General features: G+C 43.5%; 1 protein-coding gene across 1 annotated transcript; it reads left to right on the top strand.

Moving 5' to 3' along the window:
- The first annotated feature begins 4,073 nt into the window (after positions 1-4,073).
- LOC140900337 (kelch-like protein 6) lies at positions 4,074-9,327 on the top strand. Its single transcript, XM_073317935.2, has 4 exons — positions 4,074-4,155; positions 4,754-4,832; positions 5,290-5,517; positions 7,884-9,327. Exons 1-4 carry the CDS (start codon positions 4,074-4,076, stop codon positions 9,325-9,327), a joined length of 1,833 nt encoding a protein of 610 aa, XP_073174036.2.
- The last annotated feature ends 6,242 nt before the right edge of the window (positions 9,328-15,569 follow it).

Genomic DNA, 15,569 nt, shown 5'->3' with positions numbered 1-15,569 from the left:
TTTAAATATTCATGGTAAATAGGCCCAGTGGCCTGTGATGGGATGTTAGATGGGGTGGGATCTGAGTTATGGCAGAAAATTCTTCCCTGGGTATCTGGCTGGTGAATCTTACCCATCTGCTGATCGCCATATTTGGGGTCGGGAAGGAATTTTCCTCCAGGGCAGATTGGAAGAGGCCCTGGAGATTTTTTGCCTTCCTCTGTAGCATGGGGCACGGGTCACTTGCTGGAGGATTCTCTGCTCCTTGAAGTCTTTAAACCACGATTTGAGGACTTCAATAGCTCAGACATAGGTGAGAGGTTTTTCGTAGGAGTGGGTGGGTGACATTCTGTGGTCTGCATTGTGCAGGAGGTCAGACTAGATTATCCTAATGATCCCTTCTGACCTTAATATCTATGAATTTGCTTGTCCAGTCTGATCTGCCAATATCCAGATTTAGCTTCTAGTACACTGAATACACTTCCTGCGGATAGTTTGTGAGTGATGTCATTTAGGATTGTAGGCTGTAGTGTTCCTGCTATTATTGCTTTGGTCAGATCTTGCATGTCTGTGCTAACCTGGATCACCCAAGTGTTTTTTTCTTTTCTACTGCAACCATCAACCTAATCCAGTCTGAAGGATTCTCCTCCTTTTCAATTATATCCAGCAGTTCCATATGCTGAAGTTCCTTCTTCACTTTGGACCTTATGGTTAATGGCAGTCACCATGATGCATGCACTACTGGAACTGCATTTGTAGATAGATTAATTGTACAATATCCTGGTAGACATCCTTTGTCTTCAAATACATCAGGAAATCTTTTCTTAATTTCCTCTGCTTTGAGAGGTCCTTGTATGGATTCCACTGACATTAGGATTTTTATCAGGTGTAATGATTTTAAAACTGTCACTCCTAATACTGTTTTTTCTGGTATATTTAATATATAGAACTCTAGATTCTGACATTTTTTCCTTGTACTTGCATTTAACATTCCATATCCCCACTATGTGGAGTGGATGCCCTTCAGATACTGCTAGTTGCACGGACACAGGTAATGTTAGTGTCATAGTGGTTGCTAAATTCTTCTGACATTCTATCTCAGGGATGAGGTTTACTTGAATCCCAGTGTCAATTTTCAGTTTAATGTCTATTTCTCCTAGACTTATTAAAATAGTTACATATGCTTCAACATTAGAGCCCCAGGAAAATCTTATTTTTTATCATTATAATTTCATTTTTGGGCATTTCTTGTTATTTTGTTTTATCCATCCCGCCCCACTCCCAAGGCATTCAGGCTCTGCTCAGGGTGGGGGGGGGAAGAGAGGGGGCGGTCTGAGGCAGGTTGGGTCTTGGTCCCAGGCGGCGGGGTGTGGTAGGCCTCATGGTGAAGGGGGGTGAAGAATGAGCCTGCCCTGTCTCATGGGGACCCTGATGGGGTCTCCGCTCTAGGCATTGTGACCTGTCACATGGGGTCACAGCATTTCTCAGGTTTGGCATCGCCTCCCCTCTGTCATGATGATGGGAGGTAGCCAGGCCAAAGCTGAATGAGTGGCTTTGTGACCCTGCATGCCAGGTGCCAGTCTCTATTAATCACTATCCTAGTTCTTATTCTGTATTGCAGCCCAAAAGCACACTGTGTCCTTGTGAAACTCCTCTCCCATGGAGGTATTCTCCAATTTCATTCATTGTATGCCCTGTGCTTTTCTGTTTGCCAGTGTGGTATGTTGGTGAAAAGTGGTGTGTTTTGTGGTACTTCGTCAATATCTTCCCTACTGCTTTGCATGATGCAAGCTACATCTGTGGCAACCCTGTTTTGTCCCTGCCTTTGCTACAAGCTTGTCTTGCATGGATACAACATTTAAGCTGTTCCACTTTGTATAAATAATTAAATATTAATTAGAGCAGGGACCCATGTTCCCTCTAATTTTTGACAGGCCATGTGTGCAAAAAATTTCTTCTGTGCAAATTTTTGTGTGTGCGATGTTTCGCCATGTGCATGGGGTTTAGGGTCTGTGTGCACGTGCACAACTTAAAGGGAACAATGGCAGGGACTTGACCTTGGTTCTTCCATATTCCAGGTGAATGCCCTAGATACTGAATTATAGAATCAATCTCTCTCTCTCTTTCCTTCTTTGGCTTCATTGGCAAGATACGTGGGGGAATGCCTAGTTTGAGAATCCCAGGTAGGTGCAGGTGTGTGCTAGGGAGAGAAATGGCTCAGCAGTGTCAGGAATTGAGCAGCTTTGTGTATGCCCGCTGGCAGAAACTTAACCACCTAAAAAACTTAACTGGTAGAAACTTAGGTACCGAGGGAATGTAGGCACCTACAGTGTTAGGTGGCAGCTGGGTGGGGGTTTTGAGTCTCTCGATGGTGCTTAAATGTTGGATTTAGGCACCTAAAGTGGCAGTTAGGCATTTAAGTCATTTTGTGGACCTAGCTGCAAGAACTTAACATTATGGAGCTGGAAATTTTGGGGACTACCCCAGTACAAATAATAGTGATAACAAGTGGCCTGACATCAGTTTTATCCTTGTCAAGATCTCAACAGAGCTGTTCCCTGACTCAAGAATGGCATAAGAGGCACAGGCATCAGGCCATCCAAACTGAATTGCACTACCCCAGGCCTTAGATGTTTCTGCAATAGCCAAGCAGTTCCAGGGTGTCACTGCAAAGTAACATATCCTGCAGGGAGAGGAAATGGAATTTGTGCTGTTTCTGCTGTGAGGCTCCTGCCACTTTAAAGCCAGCCCAATAGAATGTGGGGCTCTGGGTTCTGTCAGGGGCAGTTGGGACCAGGCTCCGTTTTAATTTGTTTGGATTCAGTCATTAGTTTTCTGGGACACAGACTCAACAGAACCATAGCAGAGAGGCTGAGGGGCTTGGATTCCTTTGTGGAGAGGCGAAGTCTAGGAGGCAACGGAGACAATGCTGACAGGGCATATGCTGTGACTAGAATTGAATGAATAATTTGTAACAGATAAAGTATTCAGTAAATTTTGTGTCTTTCTATTCACAGATTGGTGAATTTTCTACTTTTTACCTCAAATTGCCTTTGGTCTATTGTTTGATATTCAAAATTTGAGAAATGATACGGTTCCCTATTTTGGTAAGTGTGACTCTGCTTTTCAGATTTAAAATTTGAGCTTAATTTGAAATTTGAACTATAAATTCCCAGGAGCTTTTGGACTAGTCAAAATCAATCAGCTGAATGTTTGTGGGAAGTGAACACAAGAAACACAAACACATCCAAAGAGAATTTAAGAATGTAAACTGATATTCCTGATGATTTTTTGCAGTATTTGCCCAGCTCTCAGGGTGGCATTGTCTCTCTGTCATGCTGTATCCCGATGTGCCAAACATGGAGATTCTGATTCAGTCTGGACTCAGTCACTTTTGCACTGTCTCAACAGGAGTTTGCCGAGTAAGGAATGACTAAAAGCAAAATAAGGAGTTTGGTTTATACCAAGCCAAGGACTAACCAACAGTCTATATTTAGGAATTTTTCCTGACTAAGGAGGTGGTTGCAGTATGAGTTGAGGCTGGATCAAAGGAACTGTCCCTCCCTATGCCCTTGGGAAGTGGCAACAGAGTTGGAAGTTCTGACTAAGATGGTAGAACAGGAGATATATTAGGATATTCTACTTATGGTACTTAAATGTTCCCCATTATTGTAGAATCAGAGCACCGTACACTCTTTAATGTATTTATCCACATAAAAATCTTATTATCCCTATTTGTTATTTCCCTGTTTGTTTGCAGATGCAGAACTGAGGCACAAACAAACAATCTAAATAATTTCCTTGAACTCATGCAGAAAGTCTGTGGTGGAAAAAGTAATTGCATCAAGGCCTTCTAAGTCCCTGCGTAATGGCTTAACCACAGAGCCATCCATCCTTTCTACTTCAAACAGGCTACTGCCCCTTACATTGTGTCTTCAGAGAAAGGCTGTTTAAGGAGCTGATTCTTCGTGTGACAATCAGGGTTATTAAATTCTCCTATTTCAATTCCTGGCAGGATTGGTTGGTGATTCTGAGGATCCCAGGAGGTTATTTCAATCTTGTAGATTCCTAAATCCATTTTAGTGGTTGGAATAATGGATTCCCTAATCGATGGGGACAATGAAAAGGATGACATCCAAAATGCACCTCAGTCCCTGGGAAGCTTTGTGAGTCAGGGTAGGTGTGCTGCTCTGATGAGTGATGTGAATTAGGAGTGGTCCCTTTAATGTAACATTCTGTGACATCCAGAGGCTACTGAATGGCTGAGGCTGCCGTCAGTGTCCAGAAAATGAACTGGGATAGAGGCTCTCTTTCCCGTTTCTCTTTTTTTTTTTTTTTGCATGTGGATTTGATGCTGGTAAAGGTGCTGGCTGACAGCTCTACAGGTCGTTTATATACGGAGCAATTATGGCACATCATCAGCAACATTGCAAGATTCACACATATTGTCTGTTGCCATTGCATTTCACTCCTGCTCTGGAGGGCCCTTTCAGAGTTTGGGTTCTCTGCTGTACCTGCCAGCAATCGAGGCCGGGTGATTAGTTCCATTTTTTTCTGATGTTGACCCCTGCTCATTTGGAACTGGACTGAGACCCATCAAACTAATTCCCAACAGAGGCCACCAATTGGCTATTAGATCTGAATGACTCTTGGTTCCTCATCAGTTCATTTGCCCTGAGATAAGGTACTAGTCATTAAATACTTCTAGCAGAAGATGTCATTTCTTTCTACCTGCATACTTCTGATCAAGGATTTGTCTTTCCCACTCCTGCAGGTTTAAAACAGATGTACCTTGACCAGCTGTTCTGTGATGCTACACTGGTGGTTGAAGGAAGGAGGTTTCCCTGTCACAGGTGGGTTTCTGCTCCATGCTGCATTCAACATGCTAGTAGCTTCTGGATATAAGAACCAGAAACTACATACTGTTGAAACAGGACAAGAAGTTATTTACTTGGGTGAAGCAACCTAGTCTAGTATACAGAACGCATAGCACCATGAAAAGACTTAATAATAGGAGACTATCTAATTTGTATAAATGGCACCTTTCATCATAAAAGATCCTACAGGGAACATTTCACCTAGAAATGAAATGCAGCCAACAGGTGCAAGACACATGGTAAAACTCTAGTGGGGAGTTAACTTAGGGTTCTGCAGGATATGGTGTAGGTTATCTCAGAGATCTCCCATCTAAATACTAAACAAGCTCCTCCCCCGACCCACCGCTTAACTAGGAGAGAGCTGATGAGATCAGAGCTCCCAGCTGCCAATACCACATGGAATCTCTTAGCATGGTTGCCTCTCTTGCTGCAGGGTGCTGTTGGCCTCAGTCAGCCCATACTTCCGGGTCATGTTCACCAGCTCCTTCAAAGAGTCCCAGGACGGGGAAGTTTTGCTCAAGGCTATAGCCCCCTCCATCATCCAAAGCGTGCTGAATTATCTCTATTTAGAGGAGATATCACTTAATGCAGAGACTGCTGAAGAGTTATTTATCGCATCCAGTAGACTCCAGATCCTCCCACTAGAGGAGATCATTAGCAGGTAATGCTCAATGACCTCACTGGTCTCCTCCTTGTACGTAGGGTGGTTATGATATAAGATTGTGTGTGTCTGTCTGTATGTGCTGTTTGGGTATAGATTGGCTGCATTATTTATGTATTGGGGAAACATCTCACAGCTGCAACACAAGCATTTCAATAAAATGTAATTTAAAAATCAACATATCTGGCCAGATTCCTGCATAAACATTTTGAAAAATTCTGTTGTAGAGAAGCTGAATGACCCAGGGATAAGAATATCGTATCAAAGAGGATTTGACTTCTAGGTTGTTGAGTCAAATTCAGTTCTGAGTAGAATGTACAAAACACCAGAACAATTAGACCAGTTTTCAGTTAAGCAGAAGAGAAACCAAGGACTGCATGTGCCGTAAAATCTGGAAGGGCTCTATCCAAAGACGGGTTGAAGCACCCTGGAAAAGGGCAGTAAATGTGACCTGCCCCTTCCCGTGTTGTATAAAGTTTATAGATTAAATACAGGGTGTCCACCCCTAGGGTTTTCAATCTGGTATCAGCAGGACTTTAACATAAAATAGTCAAGGATGCCCTGCCTGTTTTCTCGCAGTTTAAAGGAACTTTGTCTTTCCCCAAAATCTCATGAGATCATGTTATACAGTGTGTAAGCATGGGCAGCTAGCGCCTGGCACGATGCCTTCTGCCTGAGACCCCGCCGCCTCCCTCCCCTACTTCTTCCACTCCCCATCCTCCACCGGAGCACCAACGCTCCCTGGCAGCTGCCTGCCCGCACTCCCTAGCCCAGGGCCGTCCCACCCCAGTGCCCCCAGGCCTGGAGCACTGGCCATGCTGAACACAGGGAGGCACAGCCCCAGTGCCCCCGAGCCCCAGAGTGCTGCGCATCATGGCTCCAGTAGCACCCAGGCGCCTCCCTAGTGCTGGATGGCCCCATCTGCCTCAAGTCCCAGCCACAGGCTGGCCCATCCCAGCCCAATTCTGAGAAGAGAAGCAGCCTGCCTGGGCAGGGGCCAAAGGGGACGTGGCAAGCAGGAGGGGGCCTTGGGGCAGAGTGTGGGCAGGGCCGTGTGGGGCTGTTTGTGGAGGCTTAGCCTCCCCTGGCCTGCAATATCTGCCACTCGTGTGTGTCGAGAAAGGTGGGCAGTGAAGAACCACTCTTATAAATTATCCCAAGTGAAACAATTTGTTCTAGAAGATGAGGAACTATTTATGTCCAGTCCAATAGAAGCTTGTGTGGTTTGGGAGAGGTCATGTGGTCTAATAAGGGAAGGTATTAGGTGTAGGACTCCTGGGTTCTATACTTAGCTTTGCTACTGCTACCCTTTGTAACCTGGTTAGGTCACTTCCCCCTCCGTATGTCAGTTTATCATATGAAAGAATGCTTATACTAACAGTGACAGACTTCACGGAGGAGTTGTGAGATTTGATGAATAAATATTTGTTCTTGAGTTTCCAAGGGTACTGCAGAAAGGCAAAAGTATTATTTGTGCAGTATCAGATATCAAGACAGCTAGCAACCCAGAGTCATACATAGAGAGCTGGGTGAAATATTTTTGACAAATACTTTATTCTCCAAAAAATAAACTTGGGTTGACCAAAAACTATTCACAAATTTCATAAGAATTCCACTTTTGTAAGTAATAAAATAGTCATCTGAACAGGGAAGTGGAATCCAGGTCTCCCACATCTAAGGAGAGTGCCCTAAGCACTGAACTAATAGAATCATTCTGCTTCGGTCTCTGGCCCAATGACTATTCCGTTATTGATATACAGTGGCTCAACTTCAACAGGAGAGAATGAATGAGAGGTACCCACCCCAGATACTGTATAGCTGGATGGTTAGGATTCTCTCCAGAGAGGTGGGAAACCCAACTGCTCTAGTGACTATTTAATTATTTATACAAGGTGGAACAGCTTCAACAGGAGAGACTGAGCAAACCCTGCCCCAAAGCATCCCACAGCCCAATGGCTATAGCACCCTCCCGAGACAGAGGAGACCAATGATAGAGTTTTCTGTCCAGGATCAAATCCTTCCCAGAAGAAGAAGAACATAGCTTGGGTGAGTGCCCTAACCCCTAGGCTGAAAGTTAGACAGGAGCTGCCTCCATCTCCCACCATTTTGCGAATCTAGCCCAGGATGAAAGAAACATTTTGTTCAACCAAACCAAAATGTTCAACTTTTTTGATTCACTGCAATTTTCAGATTTTGTGTTTTGGTTCAACCTAATGCAATTTTAAATGTTATTTTTAGAACTGCCAGTTCCAAATAATCAATCACCATGCCCTACACAGGGACAACCAATTCTCTGACACAATCAGGAGACTGAACTTTCCTGGGAGCTCCTCAGCGGCATTTATTCCCTTTGTTATTTCTTCCAGATTCTTTGTGAAGAATATTTCCATGGAGAACTGCCTTGGCATTTATGCACTGGCTTATGCCCACAACCACAAAGATCTGCTTCATACAGCCATGCACCACATCAGCTTGAATTTTGGGTCCATCTCTGAGGACTATGATTTCATGTGTCTGGACCTCAGCACTTTGACCAGCATCATCTCCTCGGATGACCTTGTAGTGGCCTCTGAACTGGTTGTCTACCAGGCTGTGCAACGCTGGGTGAGGTTTCAACCAGCCGAGCGCCTCCCAATGCTTTCTGTGCTCATGAGGCACATCCGCCTTCCTTTCCTGACCCGTGAAGCACTTGCAGAGATCCAGGCAGACTCAGAACTTTATGGGGATGTTCAGATGTGGTGGAAACAACTGGTTGGGGAAGAAAGGCTGTGGGAGAGTGAGGGACTCAGGCAGGGTATGTATGATGAGTGTATTGTGTGCATGGAGCTGCACAGGTACAGGATTCAACATGTGGAGAATGACTATTCAGAGTTTGACATTCATTCTGACTTGCTTTCTGGAATGGATTGTTTTGATCCTTATACAGGAAGGTGGAAAAAGCTGCCAGGTTTGAAATGCCTGCAACATCCTGCCAGCACAGCTGTGGAGCACAAACTTTACCTGTCTGGAGGCAAAAACAGAGATGGCTCTTGTTCAGACATTCTTTATGAGTACAATTCTTTTACTGGCCAATGGATACAGCTCCCCTCCATGTCTGTGCCCCGGGATTCACATGGCTTTCTAGCCTGTAACTTGAAGCTGTATGCTCTTGGGGGACGGAATGACAGACATGGACTCACTTCTGCTGAGAGCTTTGACTTGGTGCAGAAGGCATGGACTCCCATCTCCAACTTGCCATTTCGGCTGATATATTTTGCTTCCACAGTGCTGAAGAATAAGTTGTACCTAATAGGTGGAGAAGCTTTGGCAGTAGTACCTAAGCTAGTTTATAGTGGCATTCTGATCTATGACATTAACTTAGATGTGTGGACTCAGATGCCTCTGGATTTTAAGTGCTATGAAACAGCTGCTATCTCCATGGATAATAGGATCTGTGTTATTGGTGGGTTCTGTGAAGAAAAAGGTAGACAGCTGACTCCAAGAGGCACTACAGAAGTCTTTCTGTCCAGTAGAAAATGTTTTTACCTCAACGAAGATGGCAAAGTGTGTCAGGAAGTTGTGATTCCAGAATTACCAGAAACATTTGCCTTTGCTGGTGTGGTTTGTTGGCAGAGGAGAATCTACTTGATGGGTGGTGTAAATTATTATCGATTATGCAGCAGGATTTTCTACTGGGAACCAGGTGATTCCAGCTGGACTGAGTGCCAGGAAAGTGTTCCAAGTATAGAGGGGTTTATCAGAATATTTAAATGTGTGACACTGAAGATACCAAAAAATACATTCTGCCCCTTCTCCAAGAAATATCGGTAACCCCACTACCATCAGAGTTATAGATTGCTGCTTTTCAGACACTTGCTAGAGCCTGACCCCTTCACAGTGCAACTAGCATTGAAATATCCCCTCCAGAACTCTCTCTGTCCCTAAACATCAGTTTACCTCACTCATGCTCACCTGGAAATCAGTGATAGTTTTAAGATTGACTTCAGTGGGATCAGAATATGTTCCAGAATATGAATTCAAATGGGTGGCATTCGAGATAGATTCTTGGTTCACACAAGGAGCTGGTTTAAATTCAGTCTCAGCATCACTTTGCTTATAACCATTTTAATACTTCTAGACAATAGTTAAAGGGCACAAATCCTTTTCTCCTCATTCCTTTTCCTGTCTATTGCTCTCTTCCTTTTACCCAGCTATTGAGATTAAATCCACTGGAACAAATTTCTCCCTAGGGTAACATCACTGGAGTCAGGCAGGGCCGGCTTTAGGAAGTGCGGGCCCTGATTTGGTGGTGCTCCGGGTCTTCGGCGACACTTCGGCAGCTGGTCCTTCACTTGCTCCGGGTCTCCGGTGGCACTCTGAAGACCCAGAGCGAGGCCCTCTTAGGCGCCGGTGCATAGCCCTCTTAGGCGTGGGGTGCAATTCGGGGAAATTGGCCTAAAGCCAGCCCTGGAGTCAGGGGTAAATTTGGCTCATTGTATTCAGCTGGAGAATAGTTTTGTTCCCCATATCAATGTGGCTGTGTTTCAAAATAGTTGTTTATGGTGGTTGTTTGGTGAAGCTTGCAAACTGTTGCTCTCATGGATTATTGTAAACAGTAAGATCTTATTAAAGCCCTTTCCTTGTAATGGTCAGACATGAGTTCTCTCTCACAGCAGGTGTCTTTCCTCAATGATAAAGCTGAATAAAGAAAATGTTATTAAAAATCATTTTAATATGGTCTTTGTTTTGGTAATAAAATATGAAGATTTTCACTTCCAGCCTATTCAATGATTCAAACCCAACCCTAGTCATTACCCAATTGAAAGTAAATACCATTTAGTGACTTCTCTGTAAAGAATCACAACATGTCAGTGTAGTTCCTAGTGGGCAGGAAAGACCAATAATTTCATGGGTCACTCTATTGTCAAGCTAAGCAGAGAGGCTATTAACTGAATCACTCACAGAATCATGGAATCATAGAAATGTAAGGCTGGAAGAGACCTTGAGAATCCATTAAGTAAGTCCAACCCCCTGCACCGTGGCAGTACCAAGGAAACCTCAGCTGTCCTCGACAGGTGTTTCTCCAACTTGTTTTTAAAAGCTTTCACTGATGGATGTCCATGTCTCCTCGTTTACTTACTGCGTCTTAAACATCAGCATGGTTACCTCATTCTCATAGTAGTCTATGCACCAACAGAGGAATCTGTTGTCTCAGATAAAGATCAAAATTGGAACATCTAGTATGCACATGATATCATGATCCTGGGTGACCCTGTGAACTGGGTTTGAACAGGTCATTGGTCATTATGGTTCAGGGACACCCAATGATAACACTCGCTGGTTGCTTACATTCCGTGCCTCCCAGAATCTTTCCATTCTTGGGTCATGGTTCAAGTGGCGATGCATACAGCAGATGTCATGGATCTCTCACGATGGTGTCACTTAGAAGGAGTTGGACCACATTGTTACATGCAATAGGTGTCTCTTCGCCTCCTGTAGAGTATATCATGGTGCAGAATGAGCAGGAAACATAGATCACCATCTAGTGGTCGCCCTTATGGCGTTGATGCTCCAGCAAGCATGTTAGCCCTCTGGGATGTTGAAGAAATTTGACATCGATGCACTCCATGTGCCAGGTTTAACCAACAGGTTTTGTATTGACGTCAGCAACAGATTCTCAGTTCTAAATAATCTGCCAGATGATGTGGAGGTTGCCTGGTCTCTGTTCACATCTACCCTCAACCAATCTGCTGAGCAGATGATTGGCTATAGGCATCCAGAACACTGACCATGGCTATCAGAGAAGAACTTCCAGATAATTAAATTGAAGGCCGCAGCCTGCCAGCATGGCGATAAGTACATTCATAATCAGCTGAAGTGAAAATTTAACACCCTGACACTCCGCGATCATGAAGCATATTATAACCAAGTGGTGGATGATGTCAAATTTGGCTTAGCCAGGGGCAACTTGAAGCCAGCATTCCGCACCATTTGACTTGAAGCCAGCATTCAGTGGTCAAGAGGTAGTCACTACAAACAACATCCTAAATGACAGCCAAGGTCATCCATGTAAATCGGATGTTGATATTCTCTCACTTTGGGTGGAACATTATCACAGTGTTGTGAACCATCCTCCAGCTGCCACTTGTTCAGAGATGGATGATCTGGCAGTCACTGTGATTCTGGATCCAGACATTTGCACCGATGCACCAACAGTGGATGAAGTGAAGTGCACCATCTCTAAACTAAAAAATGGATGTGCAGTCAGTGCTGATGGCATCCCCGCAGAGCTGCTAAAATGTGCTATTGATCCTGTAGCTGAATCACTTCTGGCCATCTTTCATCTGGTGTGGAGAACCTGAACCCTGCCAACCGCCTGGAAGGACGGTATTGTGATCTCACTCTAAGGGCAAGGGACCGCACAGTGAATGTAAGAGCTACAGGCCAATCACCCTGCTCTCCATTCCAGTGAAGGTGTTGTGTATGTTTTGCTGGCATGCCAGGAGCCTGTGCTACATCAGAAATGTCATCCCTAATAGTCAGTCTTTACAAGGAACAGGTCCATATTAGACATCATTTTGGCCCTTTGCTTGTTGTCGGATATACGTCACGAGTTCAGGAAGCCCCTGCCTGTAGCATATGTTGATCTTAAGGCTGCATTTGATTCAGTAGACAGTGTCACATTATGGAAGGCCTTAAACTGCATAGGTATCTTTACCACTCTGCTGGACTTGATGAGAGAGCTGTATAATGGAACCACTGCCCCATGTTAGTCTGGGAACCAGATGTCAGTGCCTTTTAAATCAGTATCTGGTGTTAGGCAGGGTTGTGTTCTGGTCCCTGCACTCTTTTGTCGGGCAATGGATTTCATAATGCAGCATTCCATCAGGTTCATAGGCATTGAGATCAGTGATCTCTCACTCACAGACCTTGACTACGCTGATGATGTTGTTCTTTTAGTACAGAGCCCCAACAGGTTTCATGAGGCACCCCAGCATATGGAGGAGGAGTCAGTGAAGATTGGTCTCCATGTTTCATGGAGAAAGACAGAACTGCAAAATCTAGGACCAGGTCTACCTGCAACTCCAATCTCTTTGAACCAAAAAACCGTCAAATCAGTTTCCAGCTTTTGCTTTTCGATTCTATACTTATCAATTCTCACATGGAGGTTCTCCATCGGATTGACATTGTAGCATCTGCCACGGGCCATTTACTATGAATCTGGAATCAACATCATCTTAGTATGACAGCCAAGTTCAGGATTAATTCGAGCTGTATCCTTCCCATACCATTGTATGGCTGTGAAACATGGACACTACGCCACACAGACTGGACAAAGCTGGAGGCTTTCCACACAAAAATGTCAACGTCATATATTGGGCATAAAGTGGAACGACTTCATCTATAATGCAGATGTTTATGGTTGTTCGGGTCTACAGACTACTGGGGCCATTGTCTGCAGGTTGCGCCTCACACTTTTTGGGCATCCACAAGGATGCCACAAGACGTTCCAGCAAATGCCATTCTCCGGGTGGCTTGTAACATCCAGGATAAAATTCCACCAACTGAGGTGTGGAGGTGGCCCAGAGGCAGACCCCCTATTACATGGCTTCATCAAGTCTGTTCCGATATTGGACTCTCAGGTCGTCAGGCCTTCATGGTTGCATAGGAATGGACCAAATGGCGAATGATCACTACTGCCGACTATCTTGCTAAGCATTGAAGAAGGATGGACTCCACAACCTCCCTTGGAAGCCTATTCCATAACTTAACTACCTTTATAGTTAGAAAGATTTTCCTAATATCTAATCTAAATCTCTCTTTCTGCAGATTAAGCCTATTATTTCTAGCCCTACCTTCAGCGGGCTGAAGAACAACTGATCACCATTCTCTTTATAACAGCCCTTAACACATTGGAAGACTTATCAGGTCACCCCTCAGTTTTCTTTTCTCAAGACTAACCATGCCCACTTCAATCTTTCCTCATTGGTCAGGTATTCTAAACCCTTTATCATTTTTGTTGCTCTCCTCTGGATTTGTCCACATCCTTCCTAAATAGTGGTGCCCAGAATTGGACACAGTACATCAGCTTGGATATCACCAGTGACAAGTAGAGTAGGACAGTTACCTCCTGTGTCTTTCATACAACACTCCCATTAATACACCCCAGAATCATATAAACCTTTTTTGCAGCTGCATCACATTGATAAGTCATATTCAGTTTATGATCCACTATAATCCCCAGATCCTTTTTAGCAGTATTACCACAAAGACAGTTACTCCCCATTTTGTAGTTGTGCCTTTAATTTTTCCTTCCTCAATGAAGTACTTTGCACTTGTCTTTATTGAATTTCATCTCATTGAATTCAGACCAATTCTGCAATTGTCAAGGTCATTTTGAATTTTAAACATGTCCTCCAAAGTGCTCACAACTCCTTCCAGCTTGATGCTATCTTCACATTTTATAAGCAAACTCTTTACTCCATTATCCAAGTCATTAACAAAAATATGAAACTACTACATCCAGGACTAACCCCTGCAGGACCCCACTAGATATACCTTCCCAATTTGACAGTAAACTATCAATAACTATTCTCTGAGTACAGTGTTTCAACCGGTTGTGCACCCACATTATAGTAAAGGTTCTCAAAGATAATTGCTAATGGGTCCGGGATTTCTTCACCTAGTTCTTTAAGTTCCCTATGATGAATTTCATTAGGCCCTGCTGACTTGAATACATGTAACTTATCTAAATATTCTTTAACTGGTTCTTTCCATATTTTTGATTGCATTCCTTCCCCCTGGTTGTCAACATTAATTGTGTTGTGTATCTGGTCATCATTAACCTATTTAATAAAGATTGAAGCAAAATAGGCATTAAGCACCTCAGCTTTTTTGATGTCATAAGTTATTAGCTCTCCTTCCCAGTTAAGTAGAGGACCTACACTTTCCTTCTTCTTTCTCTTGCTCCTAATGTATTTAAAGAACCTCTTCTTACTGGTTTTTATATCCCTTGCCAGGTGTAACTCATTTTGTGCCTTAGCCTGTCTGATTTTATCCCTACATACTTGTTCTTTTATATTCCTCATCAATTTGACCATGTTTTCACTTTTTATAGGATTCCTTTTTGATTTTCATGTCATTAAAGAGCTTTCAGATGGAGACATATTGGCATCATACTCTTCTTCCTTTCTAATTGGTAAATTTTCAGAATGGAGAGAGGTAACTAGTGGTGTTCCCCAAGGGTCAATCCTAGGACCAATCCTATTCAACATATTCATAAATTATCTGGAGAAAGGGGTAAACAGCAAGGTGGCAAAGTTTGCAGATGATACTAAACTGCTCAAGATAGTTAAGACCAAAGCAGACTGTGAAGAATTTCAAAAAGATCTCACAAAACTAAGTGATTGTGCAACAAAATGGCAAATGATATTTAATGTGGATAAATGTAAAGTAATGCACATTGGAAAAAATAACCCCAATAATACACACAATATGATGGGGCCTAATTTAGCTACAACTAATCAGGAGAAAGATCTTGGAGTCATTGTAGATAGTTCTCCGAAGACATCCACGCAGGGTGCAGCGGCAGTCAAAAAAGCAAACGGTATGTTAGGAATCATTAAAAAGGGGATAGAGAATAAGACTGAGAATATCTTATTGCCCTTATATAAATCCATGGTATGCACACATCTTGAATACTGCATACAGATGTGGTCCCCTCATCTCAAAAAAGATATGCTGGCATTAGAAAAGGTTCAGAAAAGGGCAACTCAAATTATTAGGGGTTTGGAACGGGCCCCATATGAGGAGAGATTAAAGAGGCTAGGACTTTTCAGCTTGGAAAAGAGGAGACTAAGGGGGGATATGATAGAGGTATATAAAATCATGAGTGGTGTGGAGAAAGTGAATAAGGAAAAGTTATTTACTTGTTTCCATAAGTTAAGAACTAGGAGCCACCAAATGAAATTAATGGGCAGCAGGTTTAAAACAAATAAAAGGAAGTTCTTCTTCACTCAACGCACAATCAACCTGTGGAACTCCTTGCCTGAGGAGGTTGTGAAGGCTTGGAC

This window comes from Lepidochelys kempii, chromosome 1 (assembly GCF_965140285.1).
Source record: "Lepidochelys kempii isolate rLepKem1 chromosome 1, rLepKem1.hap1, whole genome shotgun sequence".
NCBI lineage: Eukaryota > Metazoa > Chordata > Testudines > Cheloniidae > Lepidochelys > Lepidochelys kempii.
The sequence above is the reverse complement of the archived record's forward strand: the minus strand, read 5'-3'. Positions and strand labels throughout refer to the sequence as shown.